Raw genomic sequence first — 13,529 nt, 5'->3', positions numbered from 1 at the left:
AGGATTTAATCCCTTTCCCGCCTCCAGGAGACAGGACCCGAAGCAGCACATCTTCCTGCCTCCTGGCAAAAGGGCACGGAGGCGGGATGGGGGCGGCTTTGCCATCCGCCCCCACTTTCTGCTACTTTACCAGCAGTCCCGCCTCCATGCCCGCCTCCTCAGGGCTGAGAAAATCCAGCCCATGGCCTTTCCAATGTTATGTTCCAAGACACATTGCTCAAGGGGGACGATAAACGACTTGCATCCAAACACAATTACAACTATTTTTGTCTCTTTCATTAAATCATGAGCCTGGACATAATTTTATATGAAATTTAAATCGATTCGATAAATTGATGTGAATTGCTGTTTAAACACTTGGGAAGGGAAATTTACCTGAAATTTAAGGGGATAATCAAATTTTATTTTTCAAAAGGTCCAGTCCAAACTGTGTATTAAGAAAGATTTTTTGGGGGAGACTGTTGTGTTAAAGATAACTAACACCCCATCTTGCAGACTGAATTGCTCTCTGGCAAATTTTGGGGAATAAGAGTTTAAACAGAATGAAAAAAAATGTGTTGATAACTTAGATTAATTTGGAAACTTTTGTTAAGTGGCAATGATCATATTGTATTGGATGGTAAAGTTTCTCCAGGGCTCCTGAATGAGATGAAATCGTTATATAATGGTAATTTTTCTAAAATCATTTTCCTAGGTGATTATGAATGAATTTCAGAAACTTGGGTAATATTACACATCATGATACAAACAAAGAATATCATAATACATACATACAGGAAAAGATGTGTGAGTGCATCTCTGAGTAACATGATACCTGAAAAGATTTCAATTTGGTATCAATGTAAATTCTATTGAAAGCCAGGAAAGTGTAGGTGAGAAACATTAATTGAAAGGTTTCTCTTTGCGATGTTTGTGTCTTTGCCTATACTGAAAACTGAAAAAATGTATTTGATAGCCTGGCCACTACCCTAGACATTGGGGCTGTGCAGGAAGAGATGTGAAGAGACCTCCAATCTTTTCATAAGATAACTTAAAAGCCCAGGAATGGCTTGTATCTGATGTCAATTGTGGTATGATATCGGGATACTGTGTGCAAATGTGATATGTTGCGCATGAGGCAACTAGCATTTGGAAATGCATAGTGAAGATGCACTGAAGAACGGGTCTCAGACATGCTCAGTTATTTGACAATAGCACGACATGAAACGGTTAATGTGGCTCAGGGGAGCGAGGCAACTTTTAAAGGCACTGACACATATTCCATAGCGAAACTGAACTTTTAATGAGACAATATAGAATTGAACGCACTGGTACCTATCAGAGGGATTGAAATTAAAGTAAAGAGGGACATAGATCTTTGATTTCTAAAATTCAGGGTGGAGATCACAATGGAATTGGAATAACTGAAGGTTAGTGGGAAATTATATTTAGCAAGAATATCCACAAGATGCATAATTGTAAAAGAAGAGCTGGAGACTTCTTTTAAGTCCATGATTACTTGATCTGTAATGTTCCGTACATAGAATCATAGAAATTTACAGCACAGAAGGAGGCCATTCGGCCCATCTTGTCCGTGCCGTCTGACAAAGAGCTAGCCAGCCTAATCCCACCTTCCAGCACTTGGTCCGTACAATGTATTATGATATTCTTTGTTTCTTTCATGAGGTGTAATATTACCCAAGTTAAACTTAGACAAAACTTCTGTAGTTTAAAAACCTAACATGAAATGACTGACAGTGTATATGATATGATGTAATGCTAATGTTGAAAAGGGGACATCTACCCTCGGAAATCATGAATGGTGGGTGAAAGTTTAAAATAAAGTTCAGCACCTATGGACTAGAAATATACTGTATAAACAGTCTACCTCATTATATGAGCATGCATTAGAAGAAATAAAAAGTGGTGAATATGTTAGACATCCTGGAGAGATGTATGTTGGACATCTTGGGGAGTTAAGGGTTAACAGTCAAACTTCTTTATATCTTAAAGCAACAGGTTTTCCTGGTTTTCCAAGATATAAATAGGGTGACATTTTAGTGTTGTAAAAGGAATGCATTGTCAGGCTTTCCGATATAAAAAGGATGACATTGAAATGTCGTGAGGAAAGGCCTTGCTTGTTTTCTGAAATGTAAAGTGCTTGTGTAAGAGAATAAGTGTTAGTAATGACATCACCCATGAATGGTTAATGTTTGGTTTTAGGGTAATAAACATGGGAAGTAGATATCTGTTAGATACAGATTGGTAAAAGATGCTAGAAAATGTTATGTCAGGAAGTGTTGTTTAAGGGAAGTGGTTCTGAGGTAAACAATTGCAAACTATTTACATAGATATTCTGTTTTCAAAGGATTTGGGAAATAGATATGTCATTTTGACATTTTCCTTTGATGGAGTCAAAATATGGTGTATAAAAGGTCATGGTTTTCAATAGTATCTCAGAGTGTACTCTAAAGATACAGAAACCGATAAAGTCATTCTCTGTATACAGTTAAATACCGATCACCTTTGCAGTGTATCAATAAAGTCTGTTCCGTGTACTCCACTGTGAAGTCTCATGCTTACTCGAAACGTGTTGTTGTGAACCAGTTGAGAAAGGAGGTTGACTGCTTAACATCACTGAGCCCAAGATAATATTTATTGTAGACCCATGATACTTGTTAACAGCAGACTGTTCGTATATTTTAATGTAGCTCTCACCTGCTTCAGACTGCTGCTTCCTGCCCCTGTATTTTCTTCTACCAGAAATGCTTGCAATGCATAAAGTGGGCAGACACCTGATGTAAAATTGGGTGAATGCAAGTGGAAAATCCGTACTCTTCTGTAAATAGATTATTCTTTACCAAGAGAATCTGATTAAATGCAATTTGTTTAATTGCACCAGTGTTCCAGTTATCAAGCTGCAGTTTGCTTGGAGAAGTACATGAACATAATAATATGTTAGATAAGAAAATAACTACTGGTCCATTTAGCCTGTCCAACCAATTATTCTCTCATGTCCCTGTAAAAAATCTCTATATCATTTTCATGTAATAACCATGAATCCCTTCAGATGCCAGGAACTTGTCTGTTTCCTTTTTGAAACCTCTTAAAGTTCCTTGTTCAACCACTTGCACTGACAAGTTTGTTCCAGATGTTGATAGCTCTTCAGGTTGGCTACATGCATTGCCTGGGGCTTGTGCTTTATTCATTGCATTTTTAACATCTCATTGCCTTTTGTAGACTTACTTCATGAAATGGGATCTCCAAGGTTTTGACACGTAGATCCACTTTGTGGTAAGTGTCCAGACACGGCATGAAGAAGAAGAGACCTATAATGAGAACCAATGAACGACCACTTATATAATAAAAATCTTACCCTCTTTCACTGATCTTTTGTATCAGTAGCGGAGCACTTTCTGACTGCTTTAAGAGAAACCCAAGTAATATTGCTAAGACATCTTAGAATAAATTTACTGATCCCACTCTCTTAGTAGGGTGTCACCTTCAAAGGAGCTGTAGATTGAAAATACAGCTATAACATTGTAGCAACAAGTGTCCAACCTGCACGCCCTTCAAGTGCAATCACCTGCTGGGAGCATGGGATCAGTGAAATTACCCTTTTATCTAATGGATTGTCAGTCATTGAGAAACATTACAGCAACATTACAACTTCCTTTACATTGGCCCTCCCTCAGTTCCCTAAATTCTGGGGTGCTCTTCCCTAAAGTAGGAGGGCCTTGTTGATTGTCTCATGGTATTAGTCTTTGCTAAATCCTACTAAAACTGGGTCTGTTTAAAATAATATCACTTCCACTTATCTATGCCTATTAAAAATCTAAGGCCTAGAAATTCACTTTGGGCCCGCCAGCTGGCGTGCGCCCAAAAGTTAGCGCGGAGCCAGGTGCGCCCGTCAGATATTCAGTTTTTGCGCCCCAAGTCGGAACCGGGCGCTATTCCAGGGTGTGCCCGCCCCCGCTTGGGGCGCTGAAACTGAATTTCAGCGCTCTAGGCGCCGCTGCGCCACCCGCTGCGGAGCGGCAGGCTGCGGTACTGCAGGCCTCCTCCTTCTCTTAAGGGGGAGGTGCCTGCAACGGGGAGATCGCCGCTGGATAGTGCCGGCAAATGAGCCCGGCACCACGGAGAAGTGCCGGGTTCGCGGAAAGCAGTCGGCAATGCCGCGGGGGGGGGGGGGGTGAAGGAGGCCGGGGAAGGAGGTGCGGGCAGGCGGCCGCCGAAAAAGCGGCCGGCCGCACCTCCACCTTAAAGCGCCCCACTAAGGCTACAGTACGGCCCCGTTTTCTGATTGCTGTTTGCGGCCGCTGCAGAAGAGGCGGCCGCAACTAAATATGGGGATCGGGGCGGAACCGGGGCACTGTGCACACCGATGACGTCATCGGTGCCGGCGCAGCGCTAACGGCTACCGCCGCACTGAATATCAGCGCAAACTCCTCTATTGGCGCAGAAGCCCTCTTTGGGCGGTAACTGGCCGCAAAGCTGGCAGCGCCTTACTGAATTTCTAGGCCTAAATGTCCACTCAAAGTCCAGAGATAAATTGATACTATCCAAATGCATCTTGGTGGACACGTAAGATTGGCAAGTTGCAATGCACTGTGTAGTAATGCTACATCCTACGGGTCCACTGTATTATGTGCATCTAACTAGTTCAATCTAATCCCTGGGTTTCTTAATATTTGTTTTTGGATGTGGGTGTTATTGCCTATCCCTGGTTGCCCTGAGAGAGTGGTAGTGGGCCTTTTCCTTGAAACACTGCAGCCCTTGTAGTGATGATGCTTCCACAATGATGATATATAAGTCAAAATTCTTATACACCGAAACTGAGGTTCTGGCTGATAATTCACTGAGTGATATTTTCTCTTTTAAAAGCCAGTATCATCAAGGCAAAATGCCTAAACTTCATCTTGTTTAGAAACAAAATATGATTGACAGCAATGTGCCACCAACGTAATGTGTCACTGAAAGTACAGACACCTACCTGGCCCCCTGGCTCTCCCTGGTAGCAGTCGTCCCAGTCTGAATATCACCGCACGCTCGTATTCTTGGACTATCTGCACCACAAAAGAAAAGATGATTATCACACTGGTGAGCATTAGTTACAGGCATATAATCCAGCCGTTTCCTGTTTAGTAAATCACAAGATTTACACAATATTCCTTTTAGATACTGACTGCCTTGCGATGCAATTATAATGTTTTCTGTTTTTATGTCAGTTTTCTTCTGTCTGGGATGGTAATGTTTCTTTTATGTGTAGCACTCCGTAATGTGACATACTGCTGAGAAATTACTGAATGCGCCCAGCTCAGTAAATGATGGCCACCACCTAGACTTAAACACACGACCTACTAGTTGAGAGTCAAGTATTAAACCCTGAGAGATACCTCATACCCACTGAACCAATTCTCCCAAAAATGCATTTTGCAGCCCTTTGATAGCAATATACTTGCCTTAACACAGAACCAGACCGAGACTGGGAATAAGAGAAGAACCAGCAGCAAAGAGAGGAATGTGAGAATACACTCACAGATCCCTGGACTTTGGTGCTTGATACCTGATTAAAAAGAGCAGACAGGCATATTAGATTAATTTCACTACAGTCTGTTTCTATTAAGGTGAAACTATACCGTGCTTAAACATAATCCAAGAGCTATCTGCCAGGTTTCCTGTATTATGCTCGACTTGTCCTTTCCCCACACCCCCACAAATTTTGTTCTCTCAGAAGGCTGACTTCAACAGGATGAGACAGAGACTGTCCACAGTAAACCGGGCAAATCTGTTAATGGGTAAAACGACAGAAGATCAGTGGGAGGTGTTCAAAAAAATAATTTAAGGTGATACAGAATCAGTTTATACCCCTAAGGGCAAGGGCTCTACTTGCCCAAAAAACACTAAAGAGGTAAGGGACAGCATAAAACTAAAGGAAAAAGCATACAAGAATGCAAAAGATAGCATAGATCCTGGCAACTGGGAGACATACAAAGAACAGCAAAGGGTGACAAAACAGATAGTAAGAGCTACAAAATGGGAGTACGAAAAGAAATTTGCAAGGGATATCAAAATCAACACAAAAAACTTTTACAATTATATGAGGAAAAACAGGGTGGTTAAGAGTAATATGAGCCCCTTAAAAACTGATGACAGTGATATTATAAATGAAAATAAGGAAATGACAGACATGTTAAATAATTACTTTGCATCAGTATTTACAGTAGAGGAAGATGATAGCATGCCGGATAGCCCAAGGAAACTAATATTGACTCAGGGATGGGGACTCACCAAAATTAACGTAAGCAAATTAACAGTAATGAAGAAAATAATGGCACTAAAGAGTGACAAATCCCCAAGACCAGATGGTTTCCATCCCAGGGTTTTAAAGAAACGGTTCCTGAATCGAGAGAACATTGAAGTTGCCCTATCTATGATCTTCCAAAGTTCTCTCGATTCAGGAACTGTTCCTTTAGATTGGAAAATTGCACATGTCACTTCGCTATTTAAGAAAGGTGAGAGAGAGTAACCAAGGAATTATAAACCAGTTATCCTAACATTTGTTGTCGGGAAATGACTAGAGTCTATAATTAAGAATGGAGTGACTAAACACCGTGAAAATTTTCAGCTGATCAGCGAGAGCTAGCATGGATTTGTAAAGGGTAGGTCATGCCTGATGAACCTGATCGGCCCCGGGACGTCGGTACCACGGCGGCTGAAGATTGTCGGGCAGGAGTGCGGGAAAGGCGGAGCGAGGCGAGAGTGGACCTTATTGTGATGGCGCCGATGAAGATGGCTGCCGTCCTTGCGGGCTCCGTGCGTACCAGGCAGCTAAGTGTCCTTTGCTGCTTGGTGCACTCGGCTCGTTAAGAAAAAAGCATTTCACTGACTGGATTTCACTTGTTGTATTTGGTTATGTGACAAATAAAATTGAAATTGAATTGAAAAATTGAATTGAATTGATTGAATTTTTTGAAGTGGTGACTAAAGTAGTGGACAACAACAACAACAACTTGTATTTATATAGCTGAATGTCTATGCATGTTATTTATATGGACTTCCAGAAGTAATTTCATAAAGTCCCTCATAAGAAACTGTTAGATAAAGTTGAAGTTGAAGTCCTAAACTAATGAAGGGGGTGGGGAAGGATTCAGGAAAGAGTAAATTTAAAAGCAACAAGGGAAATGTCAAGGCTCTAGAGCAGAGCAAAGTTTAGGGTAAAAATAAACAGAATAGGTCAGGAAGGGACAGAGAGAGTAACAAAGGTAATAGGGCATCAGTGACTAAGATGACATCAGGGAAAAATAGAAAAAAGTCAAGCTAAAGGCACTATATCTGAATTTGCAAAGCATTCGCAACAAAATAAATGATTTACTAGCGCAGATAGAAATTAATAGGTTTGATCTAATAGCCATTACGGAGACATGGTTGCAAATGACCAAGGTTGCGAACTACATATTCCAGGATACTTAACTTTTAGAAGAGATAGGCAAAATGGAAAAGGAGGAGGGGTAATAAAGGATGGGATAAAGACAGTAGAGAGAAAGGATCTTGGCTCTGAAAATCAAGAAATCGAATCAGTTTGGGTGGAGCTAAGAAACAGCAAGGGGCAGAAAACATTGGTGGGAGTTGTTGATTGGCCCCCAAACAGTCGTTGTAATGTAGGGCAGAGTATCAATCAGGAAATAGGAGACGCATGTAACAAGGATACTACAGTAATCATGGGAGACTTTAATCTACATATAGACTGGACAAACCAAATTTGCAGTAATAGTGTGGGGGATGAGTTCATGAAATGTATACAAGATAGTTTTCTAGATCAGTATGTTGAGGAACCAACTAGGGAACAGGCTATTTTAGATCTAGTATGAGAAAGGGTTAATTAATAACCTTGTAGTAAAGGGGCCTTTAGGGAAGAGTGACCATAACATGATAGAATTTTATATTGAGTTTGAAAGTGATTTTAGTTAAGTCTGAAACTAGGGTTTAAAATCTAAACAAAGCAAACTACGTGGGCATGAGGGACGAGTTGGCTAAGGTAGATTGGGAAACTACATTAAAAGGGCAGCACGGTGGCATAGTGGTTAGCACTGTTGCCTCACAGCGCCAGGGACCCGGGTTCGAATCCGGCCTCGGGCGACTGTGTGGAGTTTGCACATTCTCCCCGTGTTTGCGTGGGTTTCCTCCGGGTGCTCCGGTTTCCTCCCACAGTCCAAAGATGTGCGGGTTAGGTTGATTGGTTATGATAAAATTGACCCTTAGTGTTAGGGGGATTAAATACGTGGGGTTACGGGGATAGGGGTGGGGTATGTGTTGGTGTAGGGGTTACGGGGATCGGGTGGGATATGTGTCGGTGCAGGCTCGATGGGCCGAAATGGCCTCTATCTGCACTGTGGGGTTTCTGTGATTCTGTGATTCTGTATGATGGTAGACAAGCAATGGATAGCACTTAAAGAATTAATACATAAATATATACATTCCTTAAAGGCACAAAAATCCCTCAGGAAAAGTGGTCCAACCGTGAATAACAAGAAAAGTTAAAGATAGTATTAGATCAAAGGAAGAGGCTTATAATATTGCCAAAAAAGCGTAGTAAGCCTGAGGATTGGGAGGGTTATAGAATTCAGCAAAGGAGGACCAAAAAATTGATAAGGAAAGAGAAAAAAGAAAATGTGAGTAAATTAGCACGAGACATAAAATCAGATTGTAAATGTTTCTATAGGTATATAAATATGAAGAGATTAGTGAAAGTAAATGTGGGCCCATTGGAGGCAGAGACAGGAGAAATTATAATGGGCAATAAGGAAATGGCAGAGACATTAAACAAATACTTCGTATCTGGCTTCATGGTAGAAGACACAAAAAACATTTCAGAAATAATGGGGAACCAAGGGTCTAGAGAGAATGAGGAACTTAAAGAAATCAGTATAAGTAAAGACATAGTACTGGAGAAATGAATGGGACTAAGTGGCGACAAATCCCCTGGACCTGAAGACCTGCATCCTAGGGTTTTAAAAGAGGTAGCTGCAGAGATGGTGGATGTACTGGTATTAATCTTCCAGAATTCCCTAGACTCTAGAACAGTCCCCAAGGATTGGAAGGTAGCAAACATAACCCCGCTATTTAAGAAAGGAGGAAGAGAAAAATCGCGGAACAATAGGCCAGTTAGCCTGACATCAGTAGTAGGCAAAATGCTAGAATCTATTATTAGGGAAGTGGTAACAGGGCACTTGGAAAATCGTAATATGATTAGACAGAGTCAACATGGTTTTATGAAAGGGAAATCGTGTTTGACAAATCTGTTGGAGAGTTTTTTGAAGATGTAACTAGTAGGATGGATAATGGGGAACCAATGGATGTAGTGTATTAGGATTTTCAAAAAGCATTCGATAAGGTGCCACACAAGAGATTATTACACAAAATTAGGACTCATGGGATTGGGGTTAATATTTCAGCATGGATTGAGGATTGGTTAATGGACAGAAAACAGAGAGTAGGAATAAACGGGACTTTTTTGGGTTGGCAGGCTGTAACTGGCGGGGTACCGCAAGGATCAGTGCTTGGTCCTCAGCTATTTACAATCTATATTACTGACTTAGATGAAGGGACTGAGTATAATGTATCCAAGCTTGCTAATGATACAAAGTTAGATGGGAAAGTAAGCTGTGAGGAGGATGCAGAGAGATATAGACATGTTGACTGAGTGGGCAAGAACATGGCAACTGGAATACAATGTGGGGAAGTGTGAAGTAATCAACTTTGGTAGGAAAAACAAAAAAGCAAAATATTTTTTGAATAGTGAGAGACTGGGAAATGTTTGCATTCAGAGGGACCTGGGTGTCCTTGTACATGAATCACAGAAAGTTAACATGCAGGTACAGCAAGCAATATGGAAAGCTAATGGTATGTTAGCTTTTGTTACAAAGGGATTAGAGTATAAGAGTAAAGAAGTCTTACTACAATTATACAGGGCATTGGTGAGACCACACCTGGAGTATTGTGTACAGTTTTGGTCTCCTTACCTAAGGAAAGACATACTTGCCTTAGACAAAGGTTCACTAGACTGATTCCCGGGATGGGGGGATTGTCCTATGAGGAGAGATTGAGTAGACTAGGCCTATATTCCCTAGGGTTTAGAAGAATGAGAGGTAATCTAATTGAAACATATAAAATTCTTAAGGGGCTTGACAGGGTTAATGCTGAGAAAATGTTTCCCTTGGCTGGAACACGGGGTCACAGTCTCAGAATGAGGGGTTGGCCATTTAGGTCTGAGATGAGGAGAAATTTCTTCACTCAAAAGGTTGTGAATCTTTGGAATTCTCTACCCCAGAGAGCTGTAGATGCTCAGTCATTGAGTATATTTAGGACAGAGGTCGATAAATTTTCTGGGAACTAAGGGAATTATGGGATATGGGGATAGTGCGGGAAGGTGGAGTTGAAGAGGCAGAAGATCAGCCATGATCTTGTTGAATGGCAGAGCAGGCTCAAAGGGCCAAATCGCATACTTCAGCTCCTATTTCCTATGTTCTTATGTTCATGAGGGCAAATTATTCAGGAGATTGGCTGAGCGGCAGGAGACAGAAAGTAGGGATAATGGGCATGTACTCTAATTAGCATGGTATGACTAGTGACATCCCACAGGGATTTGTGTTGGGGTCTCAACTATTCATTGTATTTATTAATGACTTAGATGATGGGACAAAGAGCCACATATCCAAGTTTGCCGATGACTCAAAGATAGGCGGCATTGTAAGCAATGTAGATGGAAGCATAAAATTATAAAGAGACATTAATAGATTAAGTGAATGGGCAAAACTGTGGCAAATGGATTTCAATATAGGCAAGTGTGAGGTCATTCACTTTGGACCTAAAACGGATAGATCAGAGTACTTTCTAAATGGTAAAAAGCTAGAAACGGTGGAGGTCGAAAGAGACTTAGGGGGGTCCATGTTCATAGATCATTAAAATGTCATGGATGGGTACAAAAAATAATGAAAAAGGCTAATGGATTGCTGACCTTTATATCTAGAGGACTAGAATACAAGGGGTTAGAAGTTATGCTACAGCTATACAAAGCCCTGGCTAGACCACACCTGGAGTGCTGTGAGCAGTTCTGGGCACCACACCTTAGGAAGGATATATTGCCCTTGGAGGGAGTGCAGCGTAGATTTACCAGAATGATACCTGGACTCCAACTGTTGCATTACGAGGAGAGATTACATAAACTAGTGTTGTATTCCCTGGAATTTAGAAGATTAAGGGGTGATTTGATCAAAGTTTTCAAGATATTAAAAGGGAACTGATAGGGTAGATAGAGAGAAACTATTTCTGCTGGTTGGGGAGTCTAGGACTCGGAGACATAGCCTAAAAATTAGAGTCAGATCTTTCAGGAGTGAAGTTAGGGTGGTAGAAGATGGGAACTCTCTACTGCAAACGGCAGTTGATGCTAGGTCAATTGTTAATTTTATATCTGAAATTGATAGATTTCTATTAACCAAAGGTTTTAAGGGATATGGGGCATATGGAGTTAGGTCGCAGATCAGCTATGATCTCATTGAATGGCAGAAGAGGCTTGAGGGGATAATTAGCCTACTCCTGTTCCTATAACAACAGTTGTGGCACTCCAAAATAATTAATTGTATACAAAGTGTGAGAGACATACCTGAAATTATGGGGAACCAAGGGTCTAATGAGAGTGAGGAACTTAAAGTAATTAATATTATCATACTATGATTCTATGAATGTACCAGGGAGCAGTCTGCAAGAATGTGAGTCAGAACCTAACCTATATCCTTACATTATTTCCTCATTTAAAGGAAAAAAATTATGGGCTAGAAATTCGGCTGCTTTGCGCCTCCCATTATCACCTGCAGGGGTGGGGGCAGTAATGGGGCGCTAAGGGGTTAGCAACCGGGCGCGGTGAATTCAGCTACGCCCGCGAATTTCTCTGGCGGTTTTGCGCTGGTGCTAACACTTACCGCCTCGGTCTCTAGCGCCCCGTAGATCGTGATGTCATCAAGTGCGCAGTGCCCCGTTACGGCCCCGGACGTGAAATTCGCTCCAGCCCTTTGCTGCATCGCTGGGCGTCAACAACAGCAGCAACAGGGGGCGTTGTCACCTCAGCTGGTCGCTTGGGAAACGATAATTAAAGACAGTGGTGGTCAGATATGCCAAACTTTATTCTTCACACCAGTCTGGATCCTGCACTGCACATTCTCCAGCGCTCTGCCGCTACTGCTCCTCTCACACACTTTAGCGCCCTAAGAGAAGTGGTTAGCGCTTGATTTAGCGCTCCACTTCCCTCTTGGAGTGCTAAAACTGAATTTTGTGGGAGGCGAGAATGATTAGCACCTGGTGCTAAGTTTTCAACGTTTAAAGTTTTAGCGGCCCGAGCGGGGCTATACTGAATTTCTCTCATATGTCTTCACACATATAATGGGAAGTCATTGTACATATTCATGTTATTCTCGTACAGACTCTAGAACATGCTCCCTCCCCTAGGAGACCAAAAAGAGAGGAATTAAATTTAAATAATCAATCTTCATGAGCCAGGCTGTTGAGCATTAAAGAGAGTAATCAGGTAATTTATATTTTTATACAATATTTTTTTTTGAACTACTTTTTAACATAAGGTGCCCTTTTCAGCAGTTGGATGATACCTAAATGGTTTATCATTGAAAGCTGCAGAGTTGCACCATTTGAAAATAACTACGTTTAATTCTTGCATTAGTCAACCATTCTCAATTTGAATCTGATGCAAGAGCCTTGTGGACTCGTAGTGAAAAGGATTGAAAATAGCACGTAAAGGGCAAGCATCTTTTGTTGGGGGAAGGGGAAAGACACAAAATCTGATTCCAACCCAACAATTTTTTAGTTATTTTTGAAGTGCAGTCCATTGCTCTCTCCCTGCTCCCTTACCTTCCTCTGGTGTTTCCATTTCAATCTGGGCAATGTGCTCCACATTCTCATCCTCGCCTGAGCTCACTACATTGTCCACGTCCACTACAGTGGAGCTCGTCACCTTGCCATCAGCACTGAGGGAGCTTTCTAGCTGTATCTTCTCATTTCTCTCTGTTTTCCTCTTTGAGTCCTGTCTCGCTGTGTTTCTCGTTTGGATAGTTTTGCCCTTGTTCATACTGGAGCTCCTACTGCCGCTTTTCATGTTATTGTTTTGTACGCCTTTTTCCCCAGTGGAAAAATCTTTTTGTCTTTTTTGTGAATTCTTTGAAGAACGGGATAAAGTCCTGGAGTTCCTTTCCATTGTTCTTACAGATCCACTGGTTGAAAGCTTACCCTCAGTGCAAATTAAAGATGTCCTTGCTATTTATACTTGTGGGCTGTTTATTTTTCATAGGCAGCTCGGACTCTCCTCCCTGAACTGGAAAGATGCCAAGAGTCATATTTGATTAACTAAATACCCAGGTTCGCGTTTTTCTAAACATTTTACTGTTGTGAAAGGGAGTGACCGTCTCCTCAGATTTAATTAAAGTCACCTTTATGAGATAGTGGGCCTCCACTGCTGCACTAAAAAAGTGCTGGATGACTGAAAT

At 41.5% G+C, this 13,529-nt stretch overlaps 1 protein-coding gene across 1 annotated transcript in view; it reads right to left on the bottom strand.

Annotated features, from left to right (window-relative positions):
* The window catches only part of LOC147121965 (podocin-like), a 37,305-nt gene extending 24,164 nt beyond the window's left edge, over positions 1–13,141 (bottom strand). Inside the window, exons 1-4 of the mRNA XM_085978105.1 lie at positions 12,898–13,141; positions 5,438–5,545; positions 4,973–5,041; positions 3,226–3,308 (exon numbers count right to left, since the gene is read on the bottom strand). Coding sequence (XP_085834231.1) covers positions 3,226–3,308; positions 4,973–5,041; positions 5,438–5,545; positions 12,898–13,141 — 504 coding nt within the window. The remainder of the gene's footprint in view (positions 1–3,225; positions 3,309–4,972; positions 5,042–5,437; positions 5,546–12,897) is intronic.
* Between the last annotated feature and the right edge of the window lie 388 nt (positions 13,142–13,529).

This window comes from Somniosus microcephalus, chromosome 3 (assembly GCF_052327205.1).
Source record: "Somniosus microcephalus isolate GS21.2 chromosome 3, FLI_Smic_1.0, whole genome shotgun sequence".
Lineage (NCBI taxonomy): Eukaryota > Metazoa > Chordata > Chondrichthyes > Squaliformes > Somniosidae > Somniosus > Somniosus microcephalus.
Note: the sequence above shows the minus strand (reverse complement) of the source record. Positions and strands in the feature narration are given on the sequence as shown.